Source organism: Lotus japonicus, chromosome 3 (genome assembly GCF_012489685.1).
Source record: "Lotus japonicus ecotype B-129 chromosome 3, LjGifu_v1.2".
Classification (NCBI taxonomy): domain Eukaryota; kingdom Viridiplantae; phylum Streptophyta; class Magnoliopsida; order Fabales; family Fabaceae; genus Lotus; species Lotus japonicus.
The window spans coordinates 82,401,890-82,429,179 of NC_080043.1; the positions used below are offsets into that span (position 1 = coordinate 82,401,890).

The window sequence follows — 27,290 nt, forward strand, 5'->3', positions numbered from 1 at the left end:
TACAGAAGCATATTAAAAAAAAATCTTACCATAACAGACTAATTTTGTTTAAGATATCTCTTTCAAAAAAAAAGTTTTTTAAGATATCTTTGGTTTGTTTTTCAAATTTCAAAAAAAATGATTTAGAGATGTCAAAACACATTAAGTTTTTTTTGTTGGAGATTGTTTAAAAATTAACATAGATTCTGATCATTGCTTTTCAAAAAAAAAATTAATTTAATAAAATATGAAAGAAACCACCTAAGGGGCTAAAAATTGAATTTAGCAAAACTGATTTTATTTATTTATTGAATTACCACAACTGGATTAAATATAAATATATATATATATAAAAATTATAGACAACTTTTTATTTTCATCACTAATGTTATTTTTTAAAAAAATTTAGAACTTTAAACTTAAGAAGACGATCCCAAAGAGCACAAACTAAGAAAAGGCTATCAGAAGCCAAAAAAAGCTTAGAAATTCAACACAATGTCCAAGTGGAAAAACCAGTTCCCACCCTTCCATAATCCAAACAAGATCGCCATCAACAGTCCTCCCTAAAATGGGTCTTCCATTAAAGATAAAACCTGTCCACCCTCTTAAGAATCAATCTATTCAGGTGCCAGTAATCCGGATGCATACAAAAATTATGATAGTTTAAATATATATATATATATATATTGAAAGTAATATATTGAAAGTAAAATTTTATTCAAATAAAAGATAGGAACAAGCAAGCGGTGTCCCTGGGCGCACCTATACTTCAGATGAAAAACATAACAAGATAAAACAGAAATAGAAGTCTTGGCCAAATGAAGTGACAGCAAGATAACAGAAAATTCAAATTGGGTAAACCAAACCAACATCCCCTGGAGCCACATCACGAGACAGCTATATTTAAATTTGGTCTTCCATATATAATCTGATTAATGGTAGATAGCTTTTATTTGAAGAAGATATAGTCCTAACTTAATTTATTATTTAAATTTGGTCTTCCCTTTCCTATATAAATAAAAAATATATTTTTTCCAATCACCCACCAAAAAAATAAGGTATATAAAAAGCTACGTTTTGACAAAAATACAAATCTTATTTATTGGATTTTCATTATTGTTTATAATTAGATAAAATCAATATCACAAATTATTATATATGAGTTTTTTTCTTTTTTTGCTCATTGGGATGGGATGGCATACTATATAGGTTGTTTGCCCCTATTTTACTCAATTAGCAGAGTTTTTACTTTAAAGAAATAGGTTAGAGTAGACTAAATAGGTTATCATAATCTAGATAGTGGGTTTTGTCTTTTATTGCTGCAGCTCAAAAAAGTATTAAATATTTTGAATTTTATTTCTCTATCTAATTACCCAGAAATACACAAATTCACCATTGCATGTTCACAATCTTTGAATCTCTTTGCTCTGTATTCTCCAGCTATGGATGCTTCCTCTGCAAGGGAAAATCGCAGAGTAAGGTTGGCATCAATTCAAGCCAAGAGAAAATGGAATCAAAACTCAAACCCATGTAATTTTTGTGTTTCTGTAAATTATTCCTCTCTTTTAATAGTATCTATTGTTTGATTATTTTTTGTTTTTATCTATTTAACTGATTTATGAACATTTTTAACTTGATGCACACACTGATGATGGAATTCCTTTATCAGGTTCAAGTTCAGGAAAAAATACTAACACTCAGACAAATGAATCACAGAATTTGACGCAAGTGACTCTCTCTATGAAAAATCCTATTATGATAGAACCTTATGGAAAAGGTATGTTGAAGTTTTTGTTTTTTATCAACAAAAGGTAATAAATATTAGAATAGGAGTATTAGGTGTACTCCAAACCAGTACATCAAGAGAAACAAACTAACTGTGAACAATAAAAAATATGAATAGACAAATCTGTTTTGCAGTCACAACCGCCAACACAAGAAAATTTATTAATTTTTTTAAGTGGTTTTATGTTACTTTGGTTAATCATTAGTTGCATGTTGACAATCTTGGAATTTTGCTCTGTATTCTCCAGATATGGATGCTTCCTCTGCAAGGGAAAATCGCAGAGTAAGGTTGGCAGCAATTCAAGCCAAGAGAAAGTGGAATCAAAACTCAAACACATGTAATTTTTGTGTTTCTATGAATTCTTTCTCCTCTTTTTTTTTTTGCTAACCCAAATGTATTAAGGAAGTACTAGGTCTAGGTGTACTTCAAAACCAAAGTAAATATACAAAGAGAAGGAGGGGGAGGGAAAAAATTGAAAACTACAACGAGTCCAGGGAAGGATCGTTTCAAACAGAACAAGTACAGCTAACTAAGCACCTTGAAACCCACCCCACATCACCCTTAAACTCTGATCTATACTTATACAAGTCAAACACCTCACTTTACTCTCACCAGAGACAGATCAAATTGTTTGATTATTTTTTGGTTTTGTCTATTTAACTGATTTATGATTATTTTTAACTTGATTTAGACACTGATGATGGAATTCCTTTATCAGGTTCAAGTTCAGGAAAAAATACTAACACTCAGACAAATGAATCACAGAATTTGACCCAAGTGACTCTTTCTATGAAAAATCCTATTATGATAGAACCTTATGGAAAAGGTAAGATGAAGTGATTTATTAATTTTTTTAAGTGGTTTAATATTTCTTTGGTTAATCATTGGTTTGTTTCAATTTTGTATTTTTGAAATAGAGAATATTAAACCTCTTGCAATGAAGAGGCAAAAAGATAAGCACACTACTTACCAGGTTGAAAGTCTCAACCAAAGTTTAGAAGAAAGGAATCAAGGTTGCAGTATGAGGAGAATTGCACTGTCTCCGTTGATCCAAGGTATAATGTTAAAATAAATGTCTAGGGTTTTTACTATTTTATATGAAATAATAAATTTTTGTTCTTTTTTTCTTCTTCTGGAAAGCCAAATTGGATTAATGGGGTGAATAAGGGGTAGATAGTTAGAATAGAAAGGTTAATACAATTAGAAAGTGATTTAGGAGAAATCTAGCAGAACATGAATGTGAAGGATTAAATCAAATGGATTTAGTACACAATTTTCTTTATTGTTCCATAATCCAGCAGTTGTTCACGTTCCCTTCTAGCAAACCCACATCATGTTGCCTTCATCTAATAAATTGTCCACTTCCTTTGTCATGCTTCTGTTCATATCTAAATTCAAACAAGATTTCAAACAATAGAGACACTGATAGCAGAGATTTTTTCACTGATAGCAGAGATTTAATTCAGCATTTATGACAGCCCTTCTAAACATATTTTAGCATTGTTCACCCATTCAAAGTAGGAATATATATGAATCCCCTCATTTTATTTCTCAGCCACCTCCAAATTCTGAATTTTAATCTTTGTTTCAATCTAATTAAAGTGAGATGCATTGGTGTACTTTTTCCTATGGAATATGAAAAATGTGATTTTTTTTCCAGTTAACATCCAAGACAGATCTATTGATGGACATGAGTTCACCACTCCTACATCTCTTTTATCTGAAAGAGCTTTTTTCAGCAGTCCAAATTGTATGACAGGCTTTGTTTCAGGTATAATGTGCATGTGTTACTAAGCTTTTATTTTTTTTCATCCACACTATGCCTTGCTTGAAAATATCTCCTAACAAAGAAATTAAAAGTAGCATTATTTGGTTTCAAACTTCTTTTTCCCATATGTTTCTGTTTTTAGAAAGAAAATTGACATTATATTAAAGTCAACCACTTGGGAACAAACTATATGAAGTGAGTAACAATGGATTAAGTGGTTTGAAACTTTTTATTTTAGATTGCGTTGAATATTTCTCGGCTTCTTTTTTCTAACTTAGAATGAGTGAATTCTCTCTTTTAGTTGTAGTAGCTATGCATGTTCATTCTTCTGATTAAATTTTTTTTTACTACTGTTTATATGTCCTAGGAATTATGGGACAATCATCTAACTCATATGGGGATAACCGAAAGAGAAGAATGAAAGATCTTAAAGGAAAGAAGTCGATTAGTAACCAAGATAAGGGTATTTAATAATGAATTTCTATTTTTTTTGTGTATTGGACATTATTAATAGAATTACTATTTTATACAGAAAATCAAATGATCCCTAATGTGATGGGTAGTGCACAATTATCATGTCAACCAGAAGTTGTTACCCAAAGCAAATATAATAATACCATTACTGATACTCCTTCAACAATTTTATCTATACCATTACCAGAAGGTAACATGTAATTTCATTTTGTTGTATATAGGAGTTTTATATTCTCATATTTTAAAGTAAAAGATTTGTTAACTCTCAATTTTGTTGTCTCATTACATATTATTAGCTAAACAAGCACGCATGAGTAGACTTGAAGCTAGAAGAGAAACTCGAAGGCTCAACAGCATAAGTTGTCATGGTATGTCTTTTATAAAAATAACTTGCCAACAATTTTTTAAGTAGACTTTAATTTATTTTTTCTTAATTTTATAGATGTCAAATCTGGCCAACAGAAAATGAAAGGGAAGGCTAAATTAAAAACTGCATTTAACCCTGCACTTGAGTTGCATCTAAGTGGCAGAAAGATTACTCATCAAAGTTCTAATCAGATTCCATTATATTCCCTGAATCCAGGTATTGAAGCAATTCACTTCAAAGTTTTGAAATAAGATGTGTTGTTGAATTAATGATCTAATATCACATTCTTTTTTTTTTACAGAGTATAACACGCCATCTTCAGAGGTTACTCAACTGTCTGCAACCACACATCATATTGGAGCTATTGAGCCTGGCTATTCTATGATAGGTACTGTTACATGTACTATTTATAATGTAATGATGTTTTATTATATTGATATACGAATTTAATATTAAGGTAATTAATATATTGCATGAATAATTGAAGGTGAATTATCTGATGGTACATTTGGAAAGACATCTACATCAAGTGGCAAGCGGACAGTGAATAAGTGTCGTAGAGGGAAGAATATATCACAACCATTATCTGTGCTTGAATCCATATCCAGGCATCAACCTGATTTTGATAGTGATAGAGGAGGCCAGCATCATACAAATGAAGAATCTGTGGAGTTTGAAGGTAAAGGACTTCAGAGGATACTTATATTATCATAGTTCGTTTAAATATGTAACATTTTATATAGTTTTTATATTTGATGTAATTTTTCTTGGATTCTACTTGGTTAGTTAACCATGCAGATGGAAGAGGCTCATCACATCATCTTTCACCATTTGTGTCACAAATGTATGCATCGGCAGAAGTTGAAGGTATAATGTGTATTCTTTAGGACTAATTCATGATGACTTACGAAATGAAACATGTATGCTTAAATACATTAATTGTTTACTTAATTTCTTACCATATTTAAATTATAAAATTGATGTGTTTTCTATTTAGCAGAATTGTTGGACTTTGGTGATGCCACTTATACATGTGGTTACTGCAACTCTATTATGTGGTATGAAGAGAGATCAGAGAAATCAAGACAGCCATTGAATCCGGAATTTTCTATATGTTGCATGAGAGGGAAGGTTGATTTGCCAATATTGCTTAAGCCTCCTACATTGCTTCTGAATTTAATAAGTGGTGTTGACCCACGATCTAAGAACTTCAAAGAAAATATCAGGGCATACAATTCTTTGTTCTCTTTCACTTCACTAGGGGGCAAAATTCAGACTGGATTGAATGATGGCAATGGTCCTCCAAATTTCATTCTTAATGGGCAGAACTACCATAGAATGGGAAGTTTGATTCCTCCTGAAGGAGCCCCTCCGAAGTTTGCCCAGCTTTACATATATGACACTCAGAATGAAACTGACAATAGAATGCGGCACTTTCGGTAATTTTTAGTTATTTCTCTGTATTTCAATTCTTCTATTATTCTTAGCGAACACCATCTTACTTATATTTTTTAACAGGTCTGATGAACGCAGAAATGTGTTGGATCCTTCACTGGTTAAAGACTTAACAGAGATGATTGATATTCATAATCCGGTAGCAAAATTGTTTAGGAGAGTTAGAGACTTTGCCAACCATAATGAGGGTTCAAACTTTTATCTGAGGTTGTTTCGTAGAAGAAACAAGGATCCAAGGGTATATAATTTGCCCACGTCTGATGAAGTGGCAGGGTTAATTGTAGGAGACATAGAGAATTTGGAGGCTGGAAGGGATATCATTGTGAAAAAACAATCTGGTGAGCTGGTTAGAATTCCTGAGTATCATGTATCATTTTTGCCCCTTCAATACCCGATGCTATTTCCATATGGCGAGGATGGTTTTCAAGATGAAATACCTGTGAGTGAGGCCTTTAGTAACGATGCAGACAGAAAAAGGTTTAAAATAAGCATGCTAGAGTTCATTTGTTTCAGATTACAGGAACGAATAACTGAATATGGAAATATTGTGCGTGCCGGAAGGTTGTTTCAGCAGTTTATTGTTGACTGCTACACAATGATTGAGGCGCAAAGGATGACTTATTACAGGAGGAATCAAGATCGTTTTAGATCAGACATACTTAGTGGTCTAGAAGATGCTATATATAGAGGTGACATTGAACCCTCTAGCGCAGGTCAAAGAATAATTTTACCATCTTCTTTCACAGGTGGTACAAGGTATATGTTTAATAATTGTCAAGATGCTATGGCTATTTGTAAAAGGTTTGGGTATCCCGATTTATTTATCACAATGACTTGCAATACTGCTTGGGATGAGATACGTAATTTTTTATCTGTTAGAGGTCAGCGACCTGATGAAAGACCTGATATATTGTCTAGAGTTTTCAAAATGAAGCTTGATCAGTTTTTGACTGACTTGAAGAAAAATAATTTATTTGGAGAAGCTGAAGCAGGCATGTATCAATTTTAATAGTCTTATCATTTAGCTTAACGTATTTCATGTATATAATTTCAGTTACAACTCTAACAAACTTATTTTTTTGATATATTTCTATAGGAATGTATACTGTTGAGTTCCAGAAACGAGGCTTGCCGCATGCTCATATTTTATTGTGGTTAAAAGGAGAAGCCAAGTTGAAGACAACCGATGATATTGACAGAGTGATATCTGCTGAATTACCTCATCCTGATCTATATCCGAATTTGTATGCTGCGGTATCAAATTTTATGATTCATGGGCCATGTGGTGCTGCCAACAAGTACTCCCCTTGCATGAAAGATGGTGTTTGTTCTAAGCGTTTTCCAAAAAAGTTTCAGAATCGTACAGTAATTGATGATGATGGCTTTCCTAAGTATAGAAGGAGAAATAATGGGATAAGCATTATAAAAAAGGATGTTGAGATTGACAACACATATGTTGTGCCGTACAATCCCACACTTCTCATGAGGTATAAGGCTCACATTAATGTTGAATACTGCAATAAATCAAATGCCATAAAGTACCTTTTCAAGTATGTTAACAAAGGTCCTGATAGAGTAACCGTTGAGATAGCTGGTACTGATCAGAGTTCAAAGAAAGAAAATGTTAGGGATGAGATTAAACACTATTATGATTGCAGGTATCTATCTCCATGTGAAGCAATATGGAAAACCTTTAAATTTGATATACATGAAAGGTGGCCTCCTGTATACACATGTAATTTTCATCTTCCTTCTGAGCAGAGTGTAACTTTCATGGATCATGAACGGATTGATGCAGTTGTGGCACGACATAAAGAGTTAGAAACCATGTTCACGTCGTGGTTTAGTGCTAACAGAGAGCATCCGGAAGGACGTCACTTAACTTATGCTGAATTTCCTACAATGTTTGTGTACGACCCCAAGAAAAAGGAATGGCGTTTAAGACAACAAGGTTTCTCTATTGGACGTCTCAGATATATTCCCCCACAAAGTGGAGAGCTTTTTTATTTGCGTATTCTCCTTACTGTGCAAAAGGGGTGCACCAGTTTTGAAAGCATTAGAACAGTAGACGGTGTGTTACACAACACTTATCAAGATGCATGTGATGCTTTGGGATTGTTGAAAGATGACAAAGAATATATAAATGCAATTAAGGAGACAAGTGATTTGGGTTCTGGTCAACAGCTAAGGAAACTATTTGCCCATATGTTGTTTATGAGCACATTGAGCAAGCCGTATATTGTTTGGGAATCAACATGGAAATTGCTATCTGATGGACTTCTTTATGAAAGGAGACGTCGTCTTGGTATGCCAGGTATTTCTAATTATTATTCAAATATTATAGTTTGTATATGAGTAAGTTGATATTTAATATTAAAACTTAAATTATAATTTAGGTTATTAGTATGTAAATAAAATTATAAAATATGATTCAATTTCCTGTGTTATATGTATTACAGAATTGCGAATTGAAGATGAGGAGCTTGAAAACCTCACTTTAATTGAAATAGAGAAGTTGCTTCAAAACAATGGAAGATCTCTTAAAGATTTTGAATGCTTTCCTTGCCCAGACATTTCTGAGATGCTTCAATTTGACAATAAATTTATTGCTGATGAACTTAACTACAATAGAGCAGAGCAAGCAGAGAAGCACATGTCATTGTTAAATTCTCTCAATGATGATCAACGGAATGCCTACAATCAGATTATGGACGCAGTTTTTTCCGAATCAGGTGGATTCTTCTTCCTATATGGTTATGGGGGTACTGGAAAAACATTTGTTTGGAATACACTGTCTGCAGCATTGAGGAGCCAACATCTAATTGTTGTTAACGTTGCATCAAGTGGTATTGCTTCTTTATTATTGCCTGGAGGTAGGACAGCTCATTCCAGATTTTGTATACCTATTGGTGCTCATGAATATTCAACGTGTAATATCAAGCAAGGAAGTCTTCGGGCAAAACTTTTACAGCATGCAAGCTTGATTATTTGGGATGAAGCTCCTATGATGAATAGATATTGTTTTGAGGCTCTTGACCGCACTCTTAGAGATTTGATGTCGATCCAGGATAAAGGGAATGCTGGAAAGCCGTTTGGAGGTAAGGTTGTTGTTCTAGGAGGTGATTTCAGGCAAATACTTCCGGTTATTAAAAAGGGCAGCAGACATGACATTATATCTGCTACTATCAACTCCTCAGATATTTGGAAGCATTGCCAAGTTCTAAAGTTGAATAAGAATATGAGGCTCTCAAGTTCATCAAGTTCAGATGATTTGGCTGAGACAACAGAATTTGCTAAATGGATTCTTAATATTGGAGATGGGTGCAGTGATTGTAATGAGTATGGAGAATATGATGTGACAATTCCAGAAGAATTACTTATTCTAGAGTCCGAGGACCCATTGCGTGAATTGATTAATTATACTTATCCTGACATCAACAATAATATGAACAACTTCAAATATTTTGAAGAAAGAGCAATATTGTGCCCCACTTTAGATGCTGTGCATATGGTTAACGAGTTTGTACTCTCAACAATTCCAGGTGAGGAAACTGAGTATCTTAGTTCTGATTCGTCATGTCCTTCGGATGCAGATTCTGAGATAAGAAGTGAATGGTTTACCACTGAATTCTTAAATGATATTAAATGTTCCGGTGTTCCTAATCATAGCTTGAAGTTGAAAGCTGGGGTACCTATTATGCTATTGAGAAATATTGATCAATCATCAGGATTGTGTAATGGTACAAGGCTAATAGTGAATAGATTGGGCAAAAATGTTATTGCTGCCACCGTGATAACAGGAACAAATGTTGGTGATAAAGTATTTATTCCCAGAATGAGTTTAGTTCCTTCTGATCCAGAATTTCCATTCAAGTTCGAGAGGAGACAATTTCCAATATCTCTATGTTTTGCGATGACCATAAATAAAAGCCAAGGGCAATCTTTATCGAATGTTGGTCTCTTTCTTCCTAAACCAGTTTTTACACATGGCCAACTATATGTGGCTGTGTCTAGAGTAAAAACAAAGAAGGGTTTGAAGATTTTAAGCTTAGATGAAAAAGGAAAGATGTCTAAATCGACCAAAAATGTTGTGTACAATGAGGTTTTTGATACTCTATAATTGATTAATCAGGTAAACACCAATTTCTATATTTCTAAATATTCTTGAACTTCATAAAAAAATTATATTCATGAACTTGATTATATTATATTCTTGGAAATTTTAATTTGTTCTTTATATTATAATGCATTATTTTATTTTATTTTTTTTTAAATTCAAATATAGAATAGAATGGTCAGAGACCCGGTATAGGAGTTCCTATCAGATGCAAAAAGCACCATGGAAAAGGAAGCTAACGAAGGCCACAATTTCCTAGCTAATACAAAGCCTGTTACACACAAGGACCTCTCATCATTTTGAAGGAATGTAATAAGCATTAAATTCATCAAGTTGGTTAGTAGTCTATATTTTTAAACTACAAAGTTATAATGTATATTATTGATCATTTAGAGTGTTGATTATACTGTTATTTTTGTGTTTAGGACATGGTTGCTCACGGCTTGGAATTGGGATATGTTTATATGCTGGCAACATTCTTCAAAAAGATGTGATATAATTGTTGATTTTTTTGCAAATGTGATTTGAATGGTGGCTGATGAAAGAGATAGCTATTTAATTTTTGGAATATAATTGACATGATAAAACTTATGTTTAGATGTTAGCACTCTTAGATATGAGATGGTTGTCATATGCTGTATTCAAGATATTTTGTTATAACCTAAGTTCTGATCTGAAATATATTTTGTTCGCAACTGTAATATTTATATGATGTTTGAAAATAAATGGTTAAATATATATTGATTAGCTATGTCCCAGGTAGAAGCTAAGTAAGCATTATAAATATATCATAATTAGTTCAAAAATAATTTTAATTTTTTTGTGAAAAATCTCCCGTGCATGGCACGGGCCACTACACTAGTACAATATTAAATAGAAGAATTCAGTCCCTATTAGGAATGAATCTAATAAAAAAATAAAATATGTGGCACAATATTCCTGTCTATCCTAAGTATGATTTCCATTTCCGCCGCCAATCCTCCTTTCCAAAACATAAGTTGTTTTAGAATTTGTATTATATTCCACTTTCAAAAAAAAAAAGAATTTATACAAGTTGTTTTGCAAATTCAATGCATTTTTTTCTTCTCTTTCTTCCTTATATACCCTATTTAATATAATATCTCTTAACTAGCACTTTCAATTTACACCAATCACAACTTTCATTATGCACATAACCAATAATAACATTTCTCTCTCCTTAATATTTTTTTTTTAGTCTTGACCAAAGTATCCCCACAGCCGACAACCGTGAGACTAATCCCTCGTCCCACGGTCAGCACACTAAGCAGTAGGGGGCTGGTTAAGGAGTTTTTTTCTATTCGCGAGAGCAGGGATTCGAGCCCAATAACAAACTATAAATATGGGTATTTCAATCAAAATATTTATCAAATAGTAATGAGTTCTTAAACAATGTGCACAACCTTAAACAACCTGTTCTGTCCTAAGGTAAGCTTACGTCAGAAGAGGAATATAAAGCAAACCCTAGCAAAGCACCTAAATAGCAAAGATGTAATAAAAAGGGAATATTCTCATTAATTGTTCAAAAGTCAGCAGTACAAGGTGATGACCTTCCCTTTTATAGAGGGTTGGTCATTTTTCCTACATTTGGGCCTGACAACCAGGGCCCAAATCCCTATGCATATAAGACAAATCCAGAAGAATCTTCCAGCTGATGTCTTCTTTCGCATGGCTGACTCCTTGTTTTGGGCGGGCATGGAAGTCTGTATGCTCCGCCCAGCCCACATGCCCCCAAGACATGAGACTCAGGTAGGTTGAGTCGAAATGTCTTCAATACGTTATTTGTCGCTTGCCTTTACTATTCACTGAGTGATTTTTGGTGGAGTTATTTGTGAATGTTGGTTGTTCTTTACTCCCCCTTTTGCTTTTGTTATTATATCGCCATTCTTCGTAATCGCTTGATATGTCGCCACTTTTATGTTTTGTTGTTACTCCGCCACTCCACTTTCATGTTTTGTTGTTACTCCGCCACTTTTATAGCGATATGTCACTATTGTCATAACCGTGAATCACGTCTTTTCAACTGACACACACAATCCTTGTTTTCCGGGATTCGTCATCATTTGCCATGAATGTAGTTTCCATTTGTGCGTCTCGAGGAGTTATGCCTTTTCACCTCACACTTTTTGAATTTCAAATCCCACGACTCTTCGCTACCTATCTCATTCATTCTCTCTCCTCTTTTCCCCTATAAAAACCCCTTTTAACCTCTCATTCCTTTACTTTCTGAAACTCTCTTTTTTACTCTCTGAAACTTCTCTGAACTTCTCTCACTTTCTCCTCTTTGAACTCCGGCGAACCTTCGTTTACTCCGGCCGTCGTCATTGCGCGGTGTTCTCCTTTAGCCGACGTTCTCCTTACCCAATCTCTCATTTCTTCCTCCGGTGAGTTCTTTACATCCTTCCTTCTCATTTTATTTTCTTTCACTTTCTTGACACTGTTCATCTTCTTCCTTTAACTTTCATGAAACTACCCAGCATGTCACTGCATAGTGTTAGTGTTTCCTCCTTAGAACTTTCATCACCTTCAACAGAGGGGGAAATTTCTGCCCTCTCTGTTATTGAAATCCAATCCTCGCCTTCCATTCATGAGGATTCCGGACCAGCCGGCTCTGTTGATTCTGTGCTTTCCTCCAATGGGGACTTATCTTCGCTCGAATGGCGTACAAACGTACATTTGGTTGAAGATAAGTGTATGTGGCGTTCCATCTGGGGTAGTATTGGGAGCATTAATTCGCTTCGAATATCTGCCCAAGGGTTTACGAAAGTAAATCCAGCCACTTCTCATAACAAAGACCTTCAGCTAAACGTTCTCCCATGCGACGAGGATGATTGTGTTCTTTTACGCAAAGAATCATCAGATGAATCGCTCGACTTCTTCTTCGTTTATGGTTATTTTTTCACCGATTTAAACATTAAACTTCCTTTTTCGCCTTTCATATGTCACGTTCTATCCTTTCTGAATGTGGCGCCTTGCCAACTCCAGCCCAACGCCTGGGATTTTATCCGTTGTTTCGAAATTCTATGTGAACATTTGAGCTTCACGCCCACCTACCCTTTGTTCTTTCTTTTCTATAAGTCAGTTACTAAGAAACCTACTTCCGTGAAGTGGGTCCCTCTTCTAGCCCGAAAGAAAATGAGTCGGTTTACTGCCCTCAAGAGCCATTACAAGGTATGGCAGAAAAAATACTTTAAAATTGTTGAGTCGCCTGGAATAAAGGATTTGTTCCGAGATTCCAGCAATTATCCTCTCTTCCCCTTTTATTGGACGAAAAACCCTCGCTGAAAAATCTCTGTTTCATATGACGCCTTAGACGATTCTGAGCGAGGGGTCGCCGACTATCTTCGTTCATTGCCGGTTGTCTCTGGTCATGAGTTGATTGAGGCGTAGAAAACTGGCACTTTAAATCAATTCTTTAGTAAGTTGATAATCTTCACACATAACTTGCTTTTTTATTCATGCCTCACTTCTAATTGTGATACTTTCCTGTGTAGCCACGATGGGTAAAGGCAAGGTCGACGCCAGCCCGTTGAAGATGAAAGAGTATCTCGCCCAATCTGCTGAGGCGGCGAGGAAAGAGCTGCAGGTGCTGAGCAGAAGAAAAAATTCGAAGGTACTTCGGATTCTGACAACCTCAGGGATCCTAAGCGCCAAAAAACTTCAGGCGCCACTGAAAGAACTGCTGGTGGTAAACCTCTTCACCAGACGACTCTCAATCCATCCGGTTTAGCCTCCAAAGGTAAACCGGTAGAGAAAAAGAAGGGACATGACAATGTCCCGCCACCCCGAGAAGATCCAAATATGCTGATTAACCGCCCGCCAACTCCATTTGGCCATGCTGGCTCTAGTTCAGCCATTGGAGGCGAGGCTCTCCCCTCTTTGCTAAGCTTGTCCGATCCTCACTTCAACGGCTTGGACTTCATGAATCGAACCTTTGACAACAGGCTCCACAAAGACATTTCTGGTCAAGGTCCCCCCAATATTGCTTCCATGGTCATTCACCATGCTCTTTCTGCCGCCAGTACCGTGGCGGGTATGGCTCACTATGTGAAGGACTTGCATGCGGCCAAGAATCATCTTGAGAAGAAGGCGGCTGACTATAAGGCTGCATATGAGCGAGCGAAGGTCGACGCTGAAACCGCCAACAAGCACCTGAAGTCTGCCGTGGAGAAATGTGCTAAGTTAACTGAAGACTTGGCGACTTCTGGCCTGCTCCTTCAAAAGACTAAATCTTTGAAGGAAGCCATTAATGTCAAACACACTGCTGTTCAGGCTAAGTGCCAAAAGATGGAAAAGAAATATGAACGCCTGAATGCTTCCATTCTAGGGCGTGCATCCATTCAATTTGCTCAAGGCTTTCTCCAAGCTAAAGAGCAAATCAGTGTTGTTGAACCAGGCTTCGACCTTTCCCGTATCGGGTTTTTGAAGGAGATCAAGGATGGTCAGGTGGTCAGCGATGATGATGTTGATATTGACCTCCTTCCTCAGTTCAATTCTGAAAGTGAGTCTGAGGAAGGGAATGACGAAGATGGTAATGGCGAGGACAAGAATGGGGATAGGGGAGAAGGACCCACAAGCTGCCGCAAGCCAAGACAACAACGCCAACAATGAGAACCTGGCTTAAATTTATTTGTTGTTTCATTTTGTTTAAGTCAAGATTTGCTTTGCCCTTTTGTTTGTTGTTGTTTAAGACATGTATGGGCCATGCCATTTTCTTATCTTTAATGAAGTTCTTTTGAGTTTAAATGTTGTTACCTTGAAGTTGTTATTTACTAAATTTTGTTAACGTTTATGTTTATATACCTTAGCCGATTTTTCGACGAGGCTTGGTTTCTAGTGGCCACTAGAATTGCCAAGACTTTTGATACTATATGGCGATACTTTCTTATTCCGAAAGGATTATTCGCGGTATTTTATACCCTGATACGATTTGCGCCGCATAAATTCGTAATATAAATCAAAAAATAAACAATTTCTTGAAATGATTTTTTTCATTACTTTCCATACATGGGAGCAATTGTCCCTTCATTCTTTACATATGCCGCCTCATTAAAAACCTTTCCAAAGAAAGGGAAAAAGAGTGCGGCTTCATTCATTTTTGTTGTTCCCCTTAGCTAAAATACTGCTTCAAATGTGAGGCGTTCCATGTTCGTGGAATCTTTTGACCATTAAGTTGTTCCAATTTATAAGCTCCTCCTCCAACATCACCAATTATCCTGTAAGGCCCGCCCCAATTGGGCGAAAGTTTGTTATGCTTGTCGGGTATAGTATTCTTTCGAAGCACCAAGTCTCCTACCCTCATAGTTCTTGGAACCACTTTTGTTGCGAATTTCCTTGCAACCTTCACCTTCCCCGCCTCATTCCTTAAGTGTGCCTCCCGTTGTTCCTCAGGCAGCAGGCAGCATGATTAGATTCGCTATCAAACTCTCCCCATTGTCGTCCTCATTAAACCGGGTTACTCACCAACTTTGGTTTTCAACTTCCACAGGGAGCATGGCATCAGTTCCATAAGTTAGACGATATGGGGTTTCCTTCGTGCTTGTCTGTTCAGTCGTGTTATATGCCCATAGGACGCCTGGTAGCTCCTCCGCCCAAAGACCTTTCGCCTCATCCAATTTTTTCTTTAAGCCCTTCAGAATAACCTTGTTGGCTGATTCTGCCTGTCCATTGGTCTGTGGATGTTCCACTGACGCAAATCGCATTTCAATTCCCATCTCCGCACAAAATTCCCTGGTGACATTGCTTGTGAATTGAGCCCCATTGTCCATTACCAAAGCCATGGGGACCCCAAACCTGCACACAATTCTTCGCCACAGAAAATTCCTGACTTTGGCGGCTGTAATAGTTGCCACTGCTTCCGCTTCTATCCATTTAGTGAAATAATCAACCGCTACAATGATATACTTCATTTGTGCCTTTGCTACTAGGAATGGTCCCAAAATGTCAGTCCCCCACATAGCAAATGGCCAAGGTGCCATCATGGTTGTTAACTCTTCAGGCGGGGCTTTTTGTAAGTCAGAAAAAACTTGACATTTTTCACACTTCTTGACGTATTCCAGACAATCATTTTTCATCGTCGGCCAGTAAAATCCTGCCCTCAATACCTTTACTGCCAATGATCGCCCACCTATATGACTAGAGCATACTCCTTCGTGAACTTCCACCATGATTCCCTAGGCTTCTCTTGTGTCAACACATTTGAGCATAGGAGACATAATTCCCCGTCGATATAGCTCACCGTCTACCAGTGTGTAAAAACTTGCCTCCCTACGCTTTTCTTTTGTGTTCAGATCATTATCCTTCGGGGGATTTTTGAGGAAAGCCTTGATTGGCTCCATCCATGAAGGCTCGCCTTCAATCACTGACTTCACTGCTTTTAACTTAACCTCCACCAAGTCAATACTGGGGCGAGGAAGGGTTTCCTGGATGACTGTTTGATAGTTGCCTAATCGCCCCGTACTGGCCAATTTTGCTAGCACGTCAGCCCTTTCATTTTGACTTCTTGGAACATGTTCTATTCTGATTTTCTCTATCTCCATCATTAATCTATGTACCACTTCCAGGTATTTAGAAAGTTGTGGGTCCTTCACTTGATATTCGCCTTTTACTTGTTTAACAACCAGCTGTGAGTTGCCTTTAATGAATAATTTCTGGACGCCTAATTCAATGGCAAGCCTCAATCCGGCGATTAGTGCCTCGTATTCTGATTGGTTGTTGCTCGCCTTAAACTTGAATTTCAAAGATTGCTAGATGACCATCTTATCCGGGCTTTCAATAGTTATTCCTGCCCCGCTTCCCGTGTCGTTGGAGGATCCATCAACGGACAGGACCCACTCTCCCTTAGTTTTCTCGCCTTTTGTGGGTGTTAATTCCGCCACAAAGTCAATCAAACTTTGGATTGTAACTTGGCCCCTTGGCTCATACTGTATATCATATTCAGACAACTTGACTGACCAGCTGACCAACCGCCCTGACAAATCGGGTTTCTGGAGTACCTGCCTTAAGGGAACATCAGTTTTAACTCTGACTTGGAAACTTTGGAAGTATGGCCTAAGGCGCCTCGCTGTTTTTAGAATTGCCAAGGCCGTCTTTTCAATTTTTTGGTATCGCAATTCAGCTCTTTGCAGAGTATGACTCACAAAATATACAACCTTCTGCCTTTTCCCTTCTTCCTGAAGCAACACCGTACTGACCGCTTTATCCGTGACCGCCAAGTAGAGCGTCAAAGGAACGCCTGACGTGGGCTTGGATAGTACCGGTAGCGTTGCTAATGATTCTTTCAATTTGATAAAAGCTTGTTCACATGCCTCGGTCCATTGAAACTTCGAGTTCTTTTTCAAACAAGTGAAGAACGAAGCCGCTTTGTCTCCCGCCATGCGTCCTGTTAAACGTTGTACTTCCTTGACACTTGTTGGGCTTTTCATTTCCAAGATCGCCTTGCCTTTATCTGGATTTACTTCTATCCCCCTTGATGTTAACATGAATCCCAGAAACTTTCCCCCTTGAATCCCAAATGATCATTTCTCGGGATTTAGCTTCATTCGATATTTTCTTAGTTGAGCAAATGCTTCCTTAAGAACATCGCCATGGTCACTAGACCTGGCGGACTTAACGATCATGTCATCCACATATACCTCCATATTCCTGCCAACTTGGCTTGAAATTTTTTTATCCATGAGACGTTGGTATGTAGCTCCCGCATTTTTCAAACCAAAAGGCATGGTTTTGTAACAATAATTCGCCTGATTAGTCATGAATGCTGAACTTTCCTCGTCCGAGGGATGCATCATGATTTGATTATACCCAGAGTATGCATCCATGAGACTTAAAAGTTCATTTCCGGAAGCCCCATCCACCAATTTATCAACATTGGGAAGAGGATATGAATCTTTGGGACACACTTTGTTCAAACCTGTGTAATCCGTGCACATTCTCCACTTCCCATTGGCTTTCTTGACCATCACTACATTGGCGAGCCAAGTTGGGTACTGTACCTCTCGAATGAATTGAGCCTTGATTAATTTTTCAGTTTCTACTTGCACTGCCTTGTTCTTTTCATCACTCATTCTTCACCTTGGCTGGATGACCGGTGTCGCCCCTGGCCGTATGGCCAGTTTATGAGTGATCACATTGGGGTCAATCCCTGGTACATCATAAATTGCCCACGCAAAGAGATCCAAATTATCGCCCAAAAGGGTGATCAACCTTTCCTCCTGCTCTTTTGTTAAACTTCTGCCAATCTTCAAAACTCTATCATTGATTTGCGCCGATTTGATTTCTTCCAAAGGTTGTGGGCGGAAATCATCAGCATCATCCCTTGGGTCTAAGCTAAACCCTTCTTGTGGAAAAATTTCTGTGATACGGTGGCTTTCCTTGGCGGCCTTTCACCCATAGAGCGCCACACTTCTTAGGTAACATTCTCTTGCTGCGTTCTGATCTACGCGTAGGACCTCGACCTTCCCATTGCAGGCTGGGTATTTGACAGTTAAATGAGCGGTTGAAATTACAGCGCATAACTTGTTAAGGGTGTCCCGCCCCAAAAGTACATTGTAATTGGCTCTACACGCCAATACTAGATACTTCACTTGAAATTTCTTGACAAACCCTCCTTCACCAAAAGTTGTTGGTATTTCCACGTATCCCCGCACATTGACACGATCCCCTGTAAATCCCACCAGGGTTCCTTTATATGGTTTGAAGTCTGACTCCTTTAACCTCAGGCGATCAAAGGCATCTCCATAAATGATGTCCGCCGAAGATCCCTGATCTAAAAACACTTTTTTCGTCATGTAATTGTTAACCCTGATTGTTACTACAATCGGGTCGTTGTCATGAGGAATTACATGTGCAAAATCCTGAGGGGTGAATATAATGGGAGAGTGATTCAACCCACATTCGCCCTCGTATGCCTCATGCACGGAATGTACTGCCGCCACATAACGCTTTATGGCCATGCTAGAAATCGCGCCCCCTCCAAATCCCCCTGCAATGTCTGTCCAACTGCTTTCAAGATGGTGCTTAGGGGAGCATTCAACTTAGTAAGTGGAACTGGAGTTGGCGAGGCACCATGTTGACCAGCTGAGGCTGTAGTGGTACCTTGGGGATTTCTGTGCCATGTATTATGGAATCCGGGTTTAGAGTTTTGATATGGTCCAGGCCTTGGCATACGTGGAGTTTGAGCTATCCTTGTTTCCTTTCCAGCCTTGGGTTTCTCCTGCGAAACACCGCCAGGCTGGGCATGTTTTCGCCCCTCCTCCCTTTCTTGCTTTTTCTGATCGTCTTGCTCAATTAGGATGAATTCCTGAACGCGAGCGCGAAGATCCATCATGTCCCTCGCTGGTCGCCTTGTTAAATCTCGATTCAAATCCCCCGCCCTAAGGTCATTTTTGAAAGACGCCAGGCATACATCCGGGTTATCCTCCTCCAGTTGAACATCCATCTTACTGAAGCGCGCCACGTAGGTCTTTAGCTTCTCCCCTGGCTGTTGATGTATGCTGATGAGGTCAAACATAGTTGCTTTTGTAGTTTTGTTGGCGGAGAATTGAGTTAAGAATTTAGTAGACATATCCGTAAAATTGTCAACGGAGAAGGGCGGTTGTCTGATGAACCACTGCATTGCCATTCCCTTGAATGTTGAAGGCAATAATCTACACTTCACCTCGTCCGTCGCCCCACCAATTACCATCTTGGTGTTAAAGTATCTCAAATGTTCCATGGGATCAGAGTCGCCCGAAAAGGCGTCTAATGCCATTGTTTGCAAATGCTTTGGTATGTCCACCTTGGTGATGGCTGGAACAAAAGGTTGAAATTCGACGATGTCCTCAGCCTCAAGACGTTGTCCTTGTTTAAAATCTTGCCTCTGAGTTAAATATTCTACCTGGGCTTGTAACTGCTCGTTTTGGGTTTGTACCTTTTGCAAAGTATCCAACATTTGTTGCAAAGCCACAGGCGTGATACCCGTTATTACTTCTTGTGTTTTCCTCGGAGCGTTGTTTTTAAGATCCTCTAAATTTACATATTCAGGCGGCGTTGATCGTCGCTTGACACCTAGATCTGATTTGGCTATCAGATCTGAGGGCTTTCCCAGAGCTAAGTTCACCAGCGACGCTGGTGACTGCGCCACCGAGTGAACCCCTTCCGAGGAAGCCTCCTGCTCTTGCTCTTGAAGTATTGCATGATTGTTGTCTCGACCGCCGCCGCATCCGCCCTGACGACCACCACCTCTCCGGCGATGATCACGGCGGCCCACGCCGCACGAACGGGTCTTCATGAATCGTAACTCTCACCCTCTACGTCACTGGTAGATCTAGGTTAGAGCCACAGACGGCGCCAATGTTCAGTCCTAAGGTAAGCTTACATCAGAAGAGGAATAGAAAGCAAACCCTAGCAGAGCACCTAAATAGCAAAGATGTTATAAAAAGGGAATATTCTCATTAATTGTTCAAAAGTCTGCAGTACAAGGTGATGACCTTCCCTTTTATAGATGGTTGATCATGATATGGACTTTTCCTACATTTGGGCCTGACAACCAGGGCCCAAATCCCTATGCATATAAGACAAATCCAGAAGAATCTTCCAGCTGGCTTGTGGGTCCGCCTAAAGGGGAGGGCGAGAATCCTCAGTGTTTCACCAATTCCCGCCATGTCTTCTTTCGCCTGGCTGACTCCTTGTTTTGGGCGGGCATGGAAGTCTTTATGCTCCGCCCAGTCCACAACCTATATATCATCTTTTATTCTTCCGTGTACAATTTGAATAATAGTCTTCATGATTCATTAACTAATCAATTACTATCATACAATGATTATCCATCTTGTAGAAGATGTTATGAACCTTGTCATCAAGAGTTTCAATGGTTTATAGAAATTAAAAAGAGGGATCGGTATTAATCTTGAAATTAGACTAGAAACCACTATTAACATGTTAAAACAATTTATATTGCAAAAAGATTATTTGTAATGAAAAGTTGACTTATAGGTTAGTGTGAAAAAAACCTCAGTATTTTAAAGTTACCAAAATAAGATGTTAGTTTATAAATTTTAATGTACCAAAAGAATCAATATTTTGATTTTGAGGTAAATTAGATAGGATGAGAAGATTCCAATCTTAAGGCAATTATTTGTTAAAAGTGAAACTATAATTTTTTAAACGGGTAAGAACATCGAGATCAAAGGTAAAAAGAATGTCATATTTTAATTTTACTTTATCATTTTACTAAGATACCGATTTAGTGAAAGGGAAATTCAAGTTTCAATACTCTCAACATTGTCAGAAAATATATATTAGTAGCAAACTGGATGAAAAGTTAACCCATTTTATTTTATTTTATTAATATTCTTTTATGCAATATTGATTGTCATTTTGTAAAATTGTGATTGAATTTGAGATGAAGAAGTTATCTTCTAAAGTTTGGTCGCTAATTCTATCTTCATCAAGTTCTACATAATGTTTAACGGACATTGAGGCTTTTTTCAGCATACATATTAGCGTCTGTCAGAAACCGCCACAAAATGCAAAGTACATGAAAATTTATAATACACATATTCTTTCTTACAGTTTACTGTTGCAATACAAACCATCACAAAAGTGATTTTTTTTTATTTTTATGAAAGTTTTAAAATCCCATTAAACGCCTTTTTTATTTATTTCTCCTTAAATGTATATACTATCCGATCACATATATAAGTAAAAAAAATAGTTTAGGTTCATTCATTTAATAAATGTATCTATTCACAATTAATGACTAGATATATTCATTAAATGAATGAACTTAAAATGTTTTTTTCTTTTATATGTACCGGAGAGTGTATGTCGCTAATATAACGCGGAAAACTATGCTTTTTCCATCTATTTTTTCAATCTTACGGTTCTTACCAAACACACAATTTACAGAATTTACTCTTTTTCTTACACTTTTTTCCCCTCATTCAAGAGTTACATCAAAATTAAATTTTTATTGTAAACACAAATACAAGTATGACGATTAATTTAAGGATTGTCGCAGGCATTTATGACAAACACAGAAGTCTAAGGGTAGGAGGAAGAAGGAGGGTTCATAGTCTGAATATGATGACTGGGAGCTTCAATGTTCAAACCCTCAAATTTAAAACCCCGCCTCCCAATAAATATTATTAAATTCCACTAATTGACAAAAGAAAAATGTATCTAAACAACTTGATATTTTAACCTTTTCAAAATCTGATATGAAATGGTAGCTCTTCTCACCAGTGGCTTAAAGAAATTGATCAAAGATCAATGATTTTTTTTTTTATTATGAACAATATTTAAAATTGTAGTTATATTCATGGTTTCAGACTTTCAGGTATATTGAAATTTGAAAGTAATAAAAATATTATGAAAATTAATGAGTAAATACAGCTAATGCCATTGCAGTTTGCAACAGTATGGAAATCTGAAAAACTTTGTTGTTAGAATTGATTTTGGAAAATATAGTAAAAGTATAAGTAACCTATAAAATAATTTAACTTTTATGGAAAAAAATAAAATAACGGATTCTTGTCTTGCAAGTTTTTTCTTTAACCATGATAATAATAAATAATAGTATTGGGGAATTGAAAAGGGTGGTGGAGTGTCTTGAAGTGGGTAGAGAGAGAATGAGCTTAACTTGATTGACATGTGTTAATGCGACAGAGAGAGAGAGAGAGAGAGAGCAAACATCCCTTCAAGCTGCTGGACTTAAAAGAGACCAAACATGAGTGAAACACTATAAAGACAAGATAGTACTGCAGGGTAGTGGACAGTGGTGGTAGCTATGATTCTTGTTTAAGAGTTCACACATACATACATGCAGATTCTGGTAAGTAGCAAAATCCCATTTCTGATTCCTCTTCACTTTACGGAATTTCCGAGGTTTCTCTCTTTTGAACTCCTTTTGCCTTGTTTTGGTCTATATTCATTCATTCCCCTTTTTTCTGTATTATTTTTCTTATGGTAAAGTTTCTTTATTTTTCTAACTTGGAGTTTTGATGGGATGGTAGTGAATCAATAATAAGGTTGCTGATCTTTGATAGTGGGATTCTTGTTATGGCTAATGAGACACACTTCTATTTAGAGATGGCCTATGGTTTTGTTCTTGTTTCTGTGAATATTCTGGGGAATTAACCATTTTTGGAAAAGCTTTTCAATTTTGTCATGTCTTGCATGATATTATAAGCTGAAACTTGAAAAGGAGGAATTTCTTTTCATTTAATCCCTCTTTCTTATCTTTCAGTTCACATGCATTCTATCTCTATTCTTTTGTGTTGGTTCAATCCTGTCTTCTGCTTGATTGTTTTCTTAAGGTTGTCAGTCTGTGAATGATCCTAAACTCTGATGTTTTTCACATTAATTTATTAACACCCTATTCATTGGAATGCCTTTGTTGTTGCTTCTTGCTTTTTGATGGCCTACTGCGTGCATGTTTAGAAACTCATCTATAATTGATTCTAAAGCCAAATCAATTCTAGAGAGCTTCTTTTTGGGTCTTTTGACTGATATGTCCTTCCTAGTTTGGGAAATTGTGGCAGTCCCTCCTAATAGAGACTAACCCTTGCTTTTAACTGTCGTAATATGAGAAGCTATTCAAGCATGCTATATTGTTTAGATGAAGGATGCATGTGACTTTCTTCTATAAGGCAATTCAATTGTCATAGAGTGCACAGCATAAGTGGATTCAAAATTTGAAACATTAACTAGTGGTTTATACTTTTTTTGAACCTCTGTTCCAAGGCCTTACATGTATCTAATTGGAGCATCTACATACTCTATTAATCTATTTCATGTTGTCTGATATCTTTCATTTCAAGACAGTTACAAGATGATAATGTTTTCAACTTTTCTGTCAAATAAAACTCTTCCCCAATTCACAAGCATGGATTTGTTTTCTGTATACATATGCCAAAAACTCATATCCAAGGATGTATGCCAATTGGCCATACTCAATAACTATTTATAAACTAGTAGCTACTGAACTTGTTTGTCTTTTCGTAAGTGCATGTAAAGATTAACATGTTCATTTATAGTTTGGTATGCTCATCTCATTCCAAATTTCTAAGTTCTTGCAATTGGTTTGCATAGTTTGGTTGCTAAATGCTAAGTAACTGCAACAGCAATCTGATAGGTATATACTACTTTGGGAAACTATTGATTGGGAAAGCTGTAGCTAAATCCTGGTTTCCCATCATAGTTTTTTTTATTCTCATTATTTTGTGGTAATTGAATTGCTACTCTGATAGGCTCTCTGGCCCCATATTCTACCCATTTAACATCTCCTTGTGTTCTTGGATTCTCATCATGGGGTACTTTTTCTGAATCTGGTGTGCAACAATCGTCCATGTCCACTAGTTATACCATGAAGATGAGTTCTTTACCACAACAATGTCACCAGACTAAGCCACTGAGTTTGAAATTTCAAGACCAAGATTCTTGTTCAACTCAATCAACAGGGCAATCTTATCCGAAAGTTGGTTCAGCACAATCAGGTATTGCTATTGAAATCCTGTCTATATCTGTATTTCTGACTCTGCTTATCAATTGCATGTTATTAATTTTATCTGTTTTAGGCATATCTATTCTATTGTGAAGCTTCAGGTGTAGTACTATGTATGGTAAAAGAATAGAAATGAAGTATATGCAATTTCTGATTATTCTGCAATTCTTAATAAAATCTCCTCAGTTACCATTGACAATGGTAGAAAAAATTATAATAAGCTATTCTTTCAAAAGTTGAAATTGATCTTAGATTGCTTAACTAGTGTCAGAAAATGTTTTGTTACTTCCTAATGGGTATTGATGAGTATTTTGCTCTAGGTCAAATTTCTGTTCAGTATAGCAATTCTTCTGATTGTTCAACAGTAAGCAAAACTGGGGAAGAGAGTGTGGAAGGTTTCATCAGGTCATCTGCAGTGACTCGGGATTTTACCTTCCCTCCTTCACAATTGAGCTACAACCAATCACTTGTAAGTATATATGTGCTTGTTTCTTAGTGGACAGAAGATAATTTGCTCATCTCTTACCGAAAATTTACTGTTCAGGCGAATATTGCTTTCCACCATGCTGAGCCATGCTTCAGTGGCCTACTAGCTGCTCCATATGGGCCACAGCCTAATGTAAGATATTCATTCATTTATTTTCCATTTTTGTCTATGAGCCCATGTGGACGCGGACCTAAGTGTTCCGTGGTCTGTACCCAAACAAGCTCTATTTCTCTCAGTTTGTCTCCAGCCTTAACCGTAAAATAAAATGTTAAAATTCTTGTTTGACAGAGTTATGGCATCAGATTTATGTTTTATCTGGAGTATTCTGTTTATAACTGATGTATGAGATAATCACTTTATGCTTGCTCCTCCTTCTACCTTCAAAGTTTGGTACAATGCTGTGTCTTCTGATTATGCTGAGAATGGCCTAGGCTTTGTTATGTCATGGACTGAGATTTAGGGAAAAGCCTTTCTGGTATAGCATGATATTCTTATTATTATATATAGTTCCCTTTTCAATTGGAATAAATCATGTCCAGAGTTTTTGATAGACTTCCAAATAGATGTTGCTAGGAGTAAATGATGCAGTGGTTGAATCCTGTTTATGCCTTTACTGTGCTTCTTTAAGTTAATAATTGAATAGTCCATGGTCCATGCTCTTTTCTAGTTGTCCTGTTTATACATCCTTGGGAATCTTAGATAGTCATCCATGCTTAATTAATTTTACAATGTGTTGTGCTACAGATAATTTCCCAACCTCACAGATTCTTATAGTTCATAAAGTATGTTTTGTGAAGAATCTTTCTATTTAAAAATGATTATCAGCTCTACTCTTCTCGTTGTGGATCAGATTCTTATTCTTTCATTGCTTTTATTATTTATAAAATTACCTTTTAAGGTGGAGCATGGAGAGCTTGTTTCTTATATTTGACCTAAGATTTTTTATTATTAAACTTGAATAATTAGAGATGCATTCTTCACTAGACATCATAGTTATTCTTAAACTTTCCCAAAGGTGGTGGAAAAGGAAAGTGGGCTTTCTATGGCTACAATTCAAGCTTCTATTTTGGATTGACGAATTTGTTCCTAAATTAAATTAATTACCTAAAGTTGTCACATAAAATCATGAAACTTCTAGTGAACTTACATGCTTGTAACATGAAAGATGAATTCTGTCCATAACTGAATTCTTAGATATATAAACTATGCTATCAAAATCTGTCCAGATTCACCATGCCCAGCTAATAGGAATGGCTCCTGTTCGAATTCCTCTGCCGCTTGATCTCAGTGAGGAACCCATATATGTGAATGCAAAGCAGTACCATGCTATTCTCAGGCGCAGACAGTATCGTGCAAAGCTCGAAGCACAGAACAAACTCGCCAAAAATCGGAAAGTAAGTACAAATTTTGCTTCTTCTCCCTTTTAAGATCAATTTTTTTCTGAACCATATTATGAATATTGTGTTCTGCAGCCATATCTTCACGAGTCACGCCATCTACATGCAATGAAAAGAGCTAGAGGTTCTGGCGGACGTTTCCTGAACACAAAAAAGCTCCAAGAGTCAAAGCTCACTTCAAAGAACCATGGCTTTGGTGCGTCCAATTGTACTCAGTTGAATCTGAGCGGAAACATGTCAGAATCTGAGGTCGGTCGAGTGGAAAACTACGGAGATGGTGTTTCCGCAACCACCTGTTCTGATGTTACAAGTGGATCTAACAGTGACTGCATCCTCAAGCAACAGGAATTAGAGTTCAGACTGTGTGGTTACCCTTCTCATATTGGAAGAAATATGCAGGGTTACGCGGCAAACATGGGTAGTGGTGGTGGTGGGAATCCACACCATCTATCAGTTCTTCTCTGAAAAAGTGGCACATTGTAGCTAGTTATTCCTCTGCATTCAGTTGGAGAAGGTAACTGCTTGTGTTCCATTGGGAAGTCATCCTTGGCTCATTTATATTATGTCTTACTAGTTTGTTTTCATGTTAATTGTTCAAGAACAAGGATAGGAACCTTTGCCAGATATTATGTTTTGTTAATTGTCCAAGAATAAGGATAGGGACCTTTGCTATATATTATGTATTATGTATTACTACTCTGAAAATGTTTGGTCAAAGAAGAACATTGCAAAAATTCCGTTCGGTCCTTGTCGTGTTTCCTTTGGTTTATATTGTACTTTAAATGGTCTTGGTAACGCCCTCACAAGCATTAGTGGGTAGTTCATAGTTGTTTTGAATAGTAGATAACTCCAGACATGAATGTTCATGTTTGATTACAGTTTTTAAAAATTATTTTCTTTTATAAAAAAATTGAAAAAACCTGTTTAAAATAACTTTTTTGGTAGATAAAGAAAATA

The 27,290-nt window shown here is 36.9% G+C and overlaps 2 protein-coding genes across 6 annotated transcripts; both read left to right on the plus strand.

The window, feature by feature from the left end:
• Nucleotides 1-1,331: 1,331 nt before the first annotated feature.
• On the plus strand, nt 1,332-10,662 carry LOC130746488 (uncharacterized). 4 transcript variants are annotated; one of them, XM_057599124.1, is made up of 20 exons: nt 1,332-1,509; nt 1,649-1,756; nt 2,013-2,102; nt 2,484-2,591; nt 2,683-2,820; nt 3,426-3,536; nt 3,901-3,996; nt 4,066-4,197; nt 4,304-4,375; nt 4,450-4,590; nt 4,676-4,762; nt 4,862-5,053; nt 5,161-5,241; nt 5,375-5,813; nt 5,893-6,306; nt 6,391-6,821; nt 6,926-8,143; nt 8,289-9,961; nt 10,115-10,282; nt 10,372-10,662. In XM_057599124.1, exons 1-18 carry the CDS (start codon nt 1,422-1,424, stop codon nt 9,947-9,949), a joined length of 5,607 nt encoding a protein of 1,868 aa, XP_057455107.1. In that variant the 5' UTR covers nt 1,332-1,421; the 3' UTR covers nt 9,950-9,961; nt 10,115-10,282; nt 10,372-10,662. The 4 variants fall into 4 exon arrangements, with proteins under 4 accessions (XP_057455107.1, XP_057455104.1, XP_057455105.1 ...); XM_057599121.1 differs by having other exon boundaries at nt 5,893-6,821; XM_057599122.1 differs by having other exon boundaries at nt 5,893-6,821; nt 10,120-10,282.
• Nucleotides 10,663-22,555: 11,893 nt separating this feature from the next.
• LOC130746492 (nuclear transcription factor Y subunit A-3-like) lies at nt 22,556-27,067 on the plus strand. 2 transcript variants are annotated; one of them, XM_057599130.1, is made up of 6 exons: nt 22,556-22,778; nt 24,196-24,441; nt 24,770-24,918; nt 24,994-25,068; nt 26,163-26,330; nt 26,409-27,067. In XM_057599130.1, exons 2-6 carry the CDS (start codon nt 24,294-24,296, stop codon nt 26,796-26,798), a joined length of 930 nt encoding a protein of 309 aa, XP_057455113.1. In that variant the 5' UTR covers nt 22,556-22,778; nt 24,196-24,293; the 3' UTR covers nt 26,799-27,067. The 2 variants fall into 2 exon arrangements, with proteins under 2 accessions (XP_057455113.1, XP_057455114.1); XM_057599131.1 differs by having other exon boundaries at nt 24,305-24,441.
• The last annotated feature ends 223 nt before the right edge of the window (nt 27,068-27,290 follow it).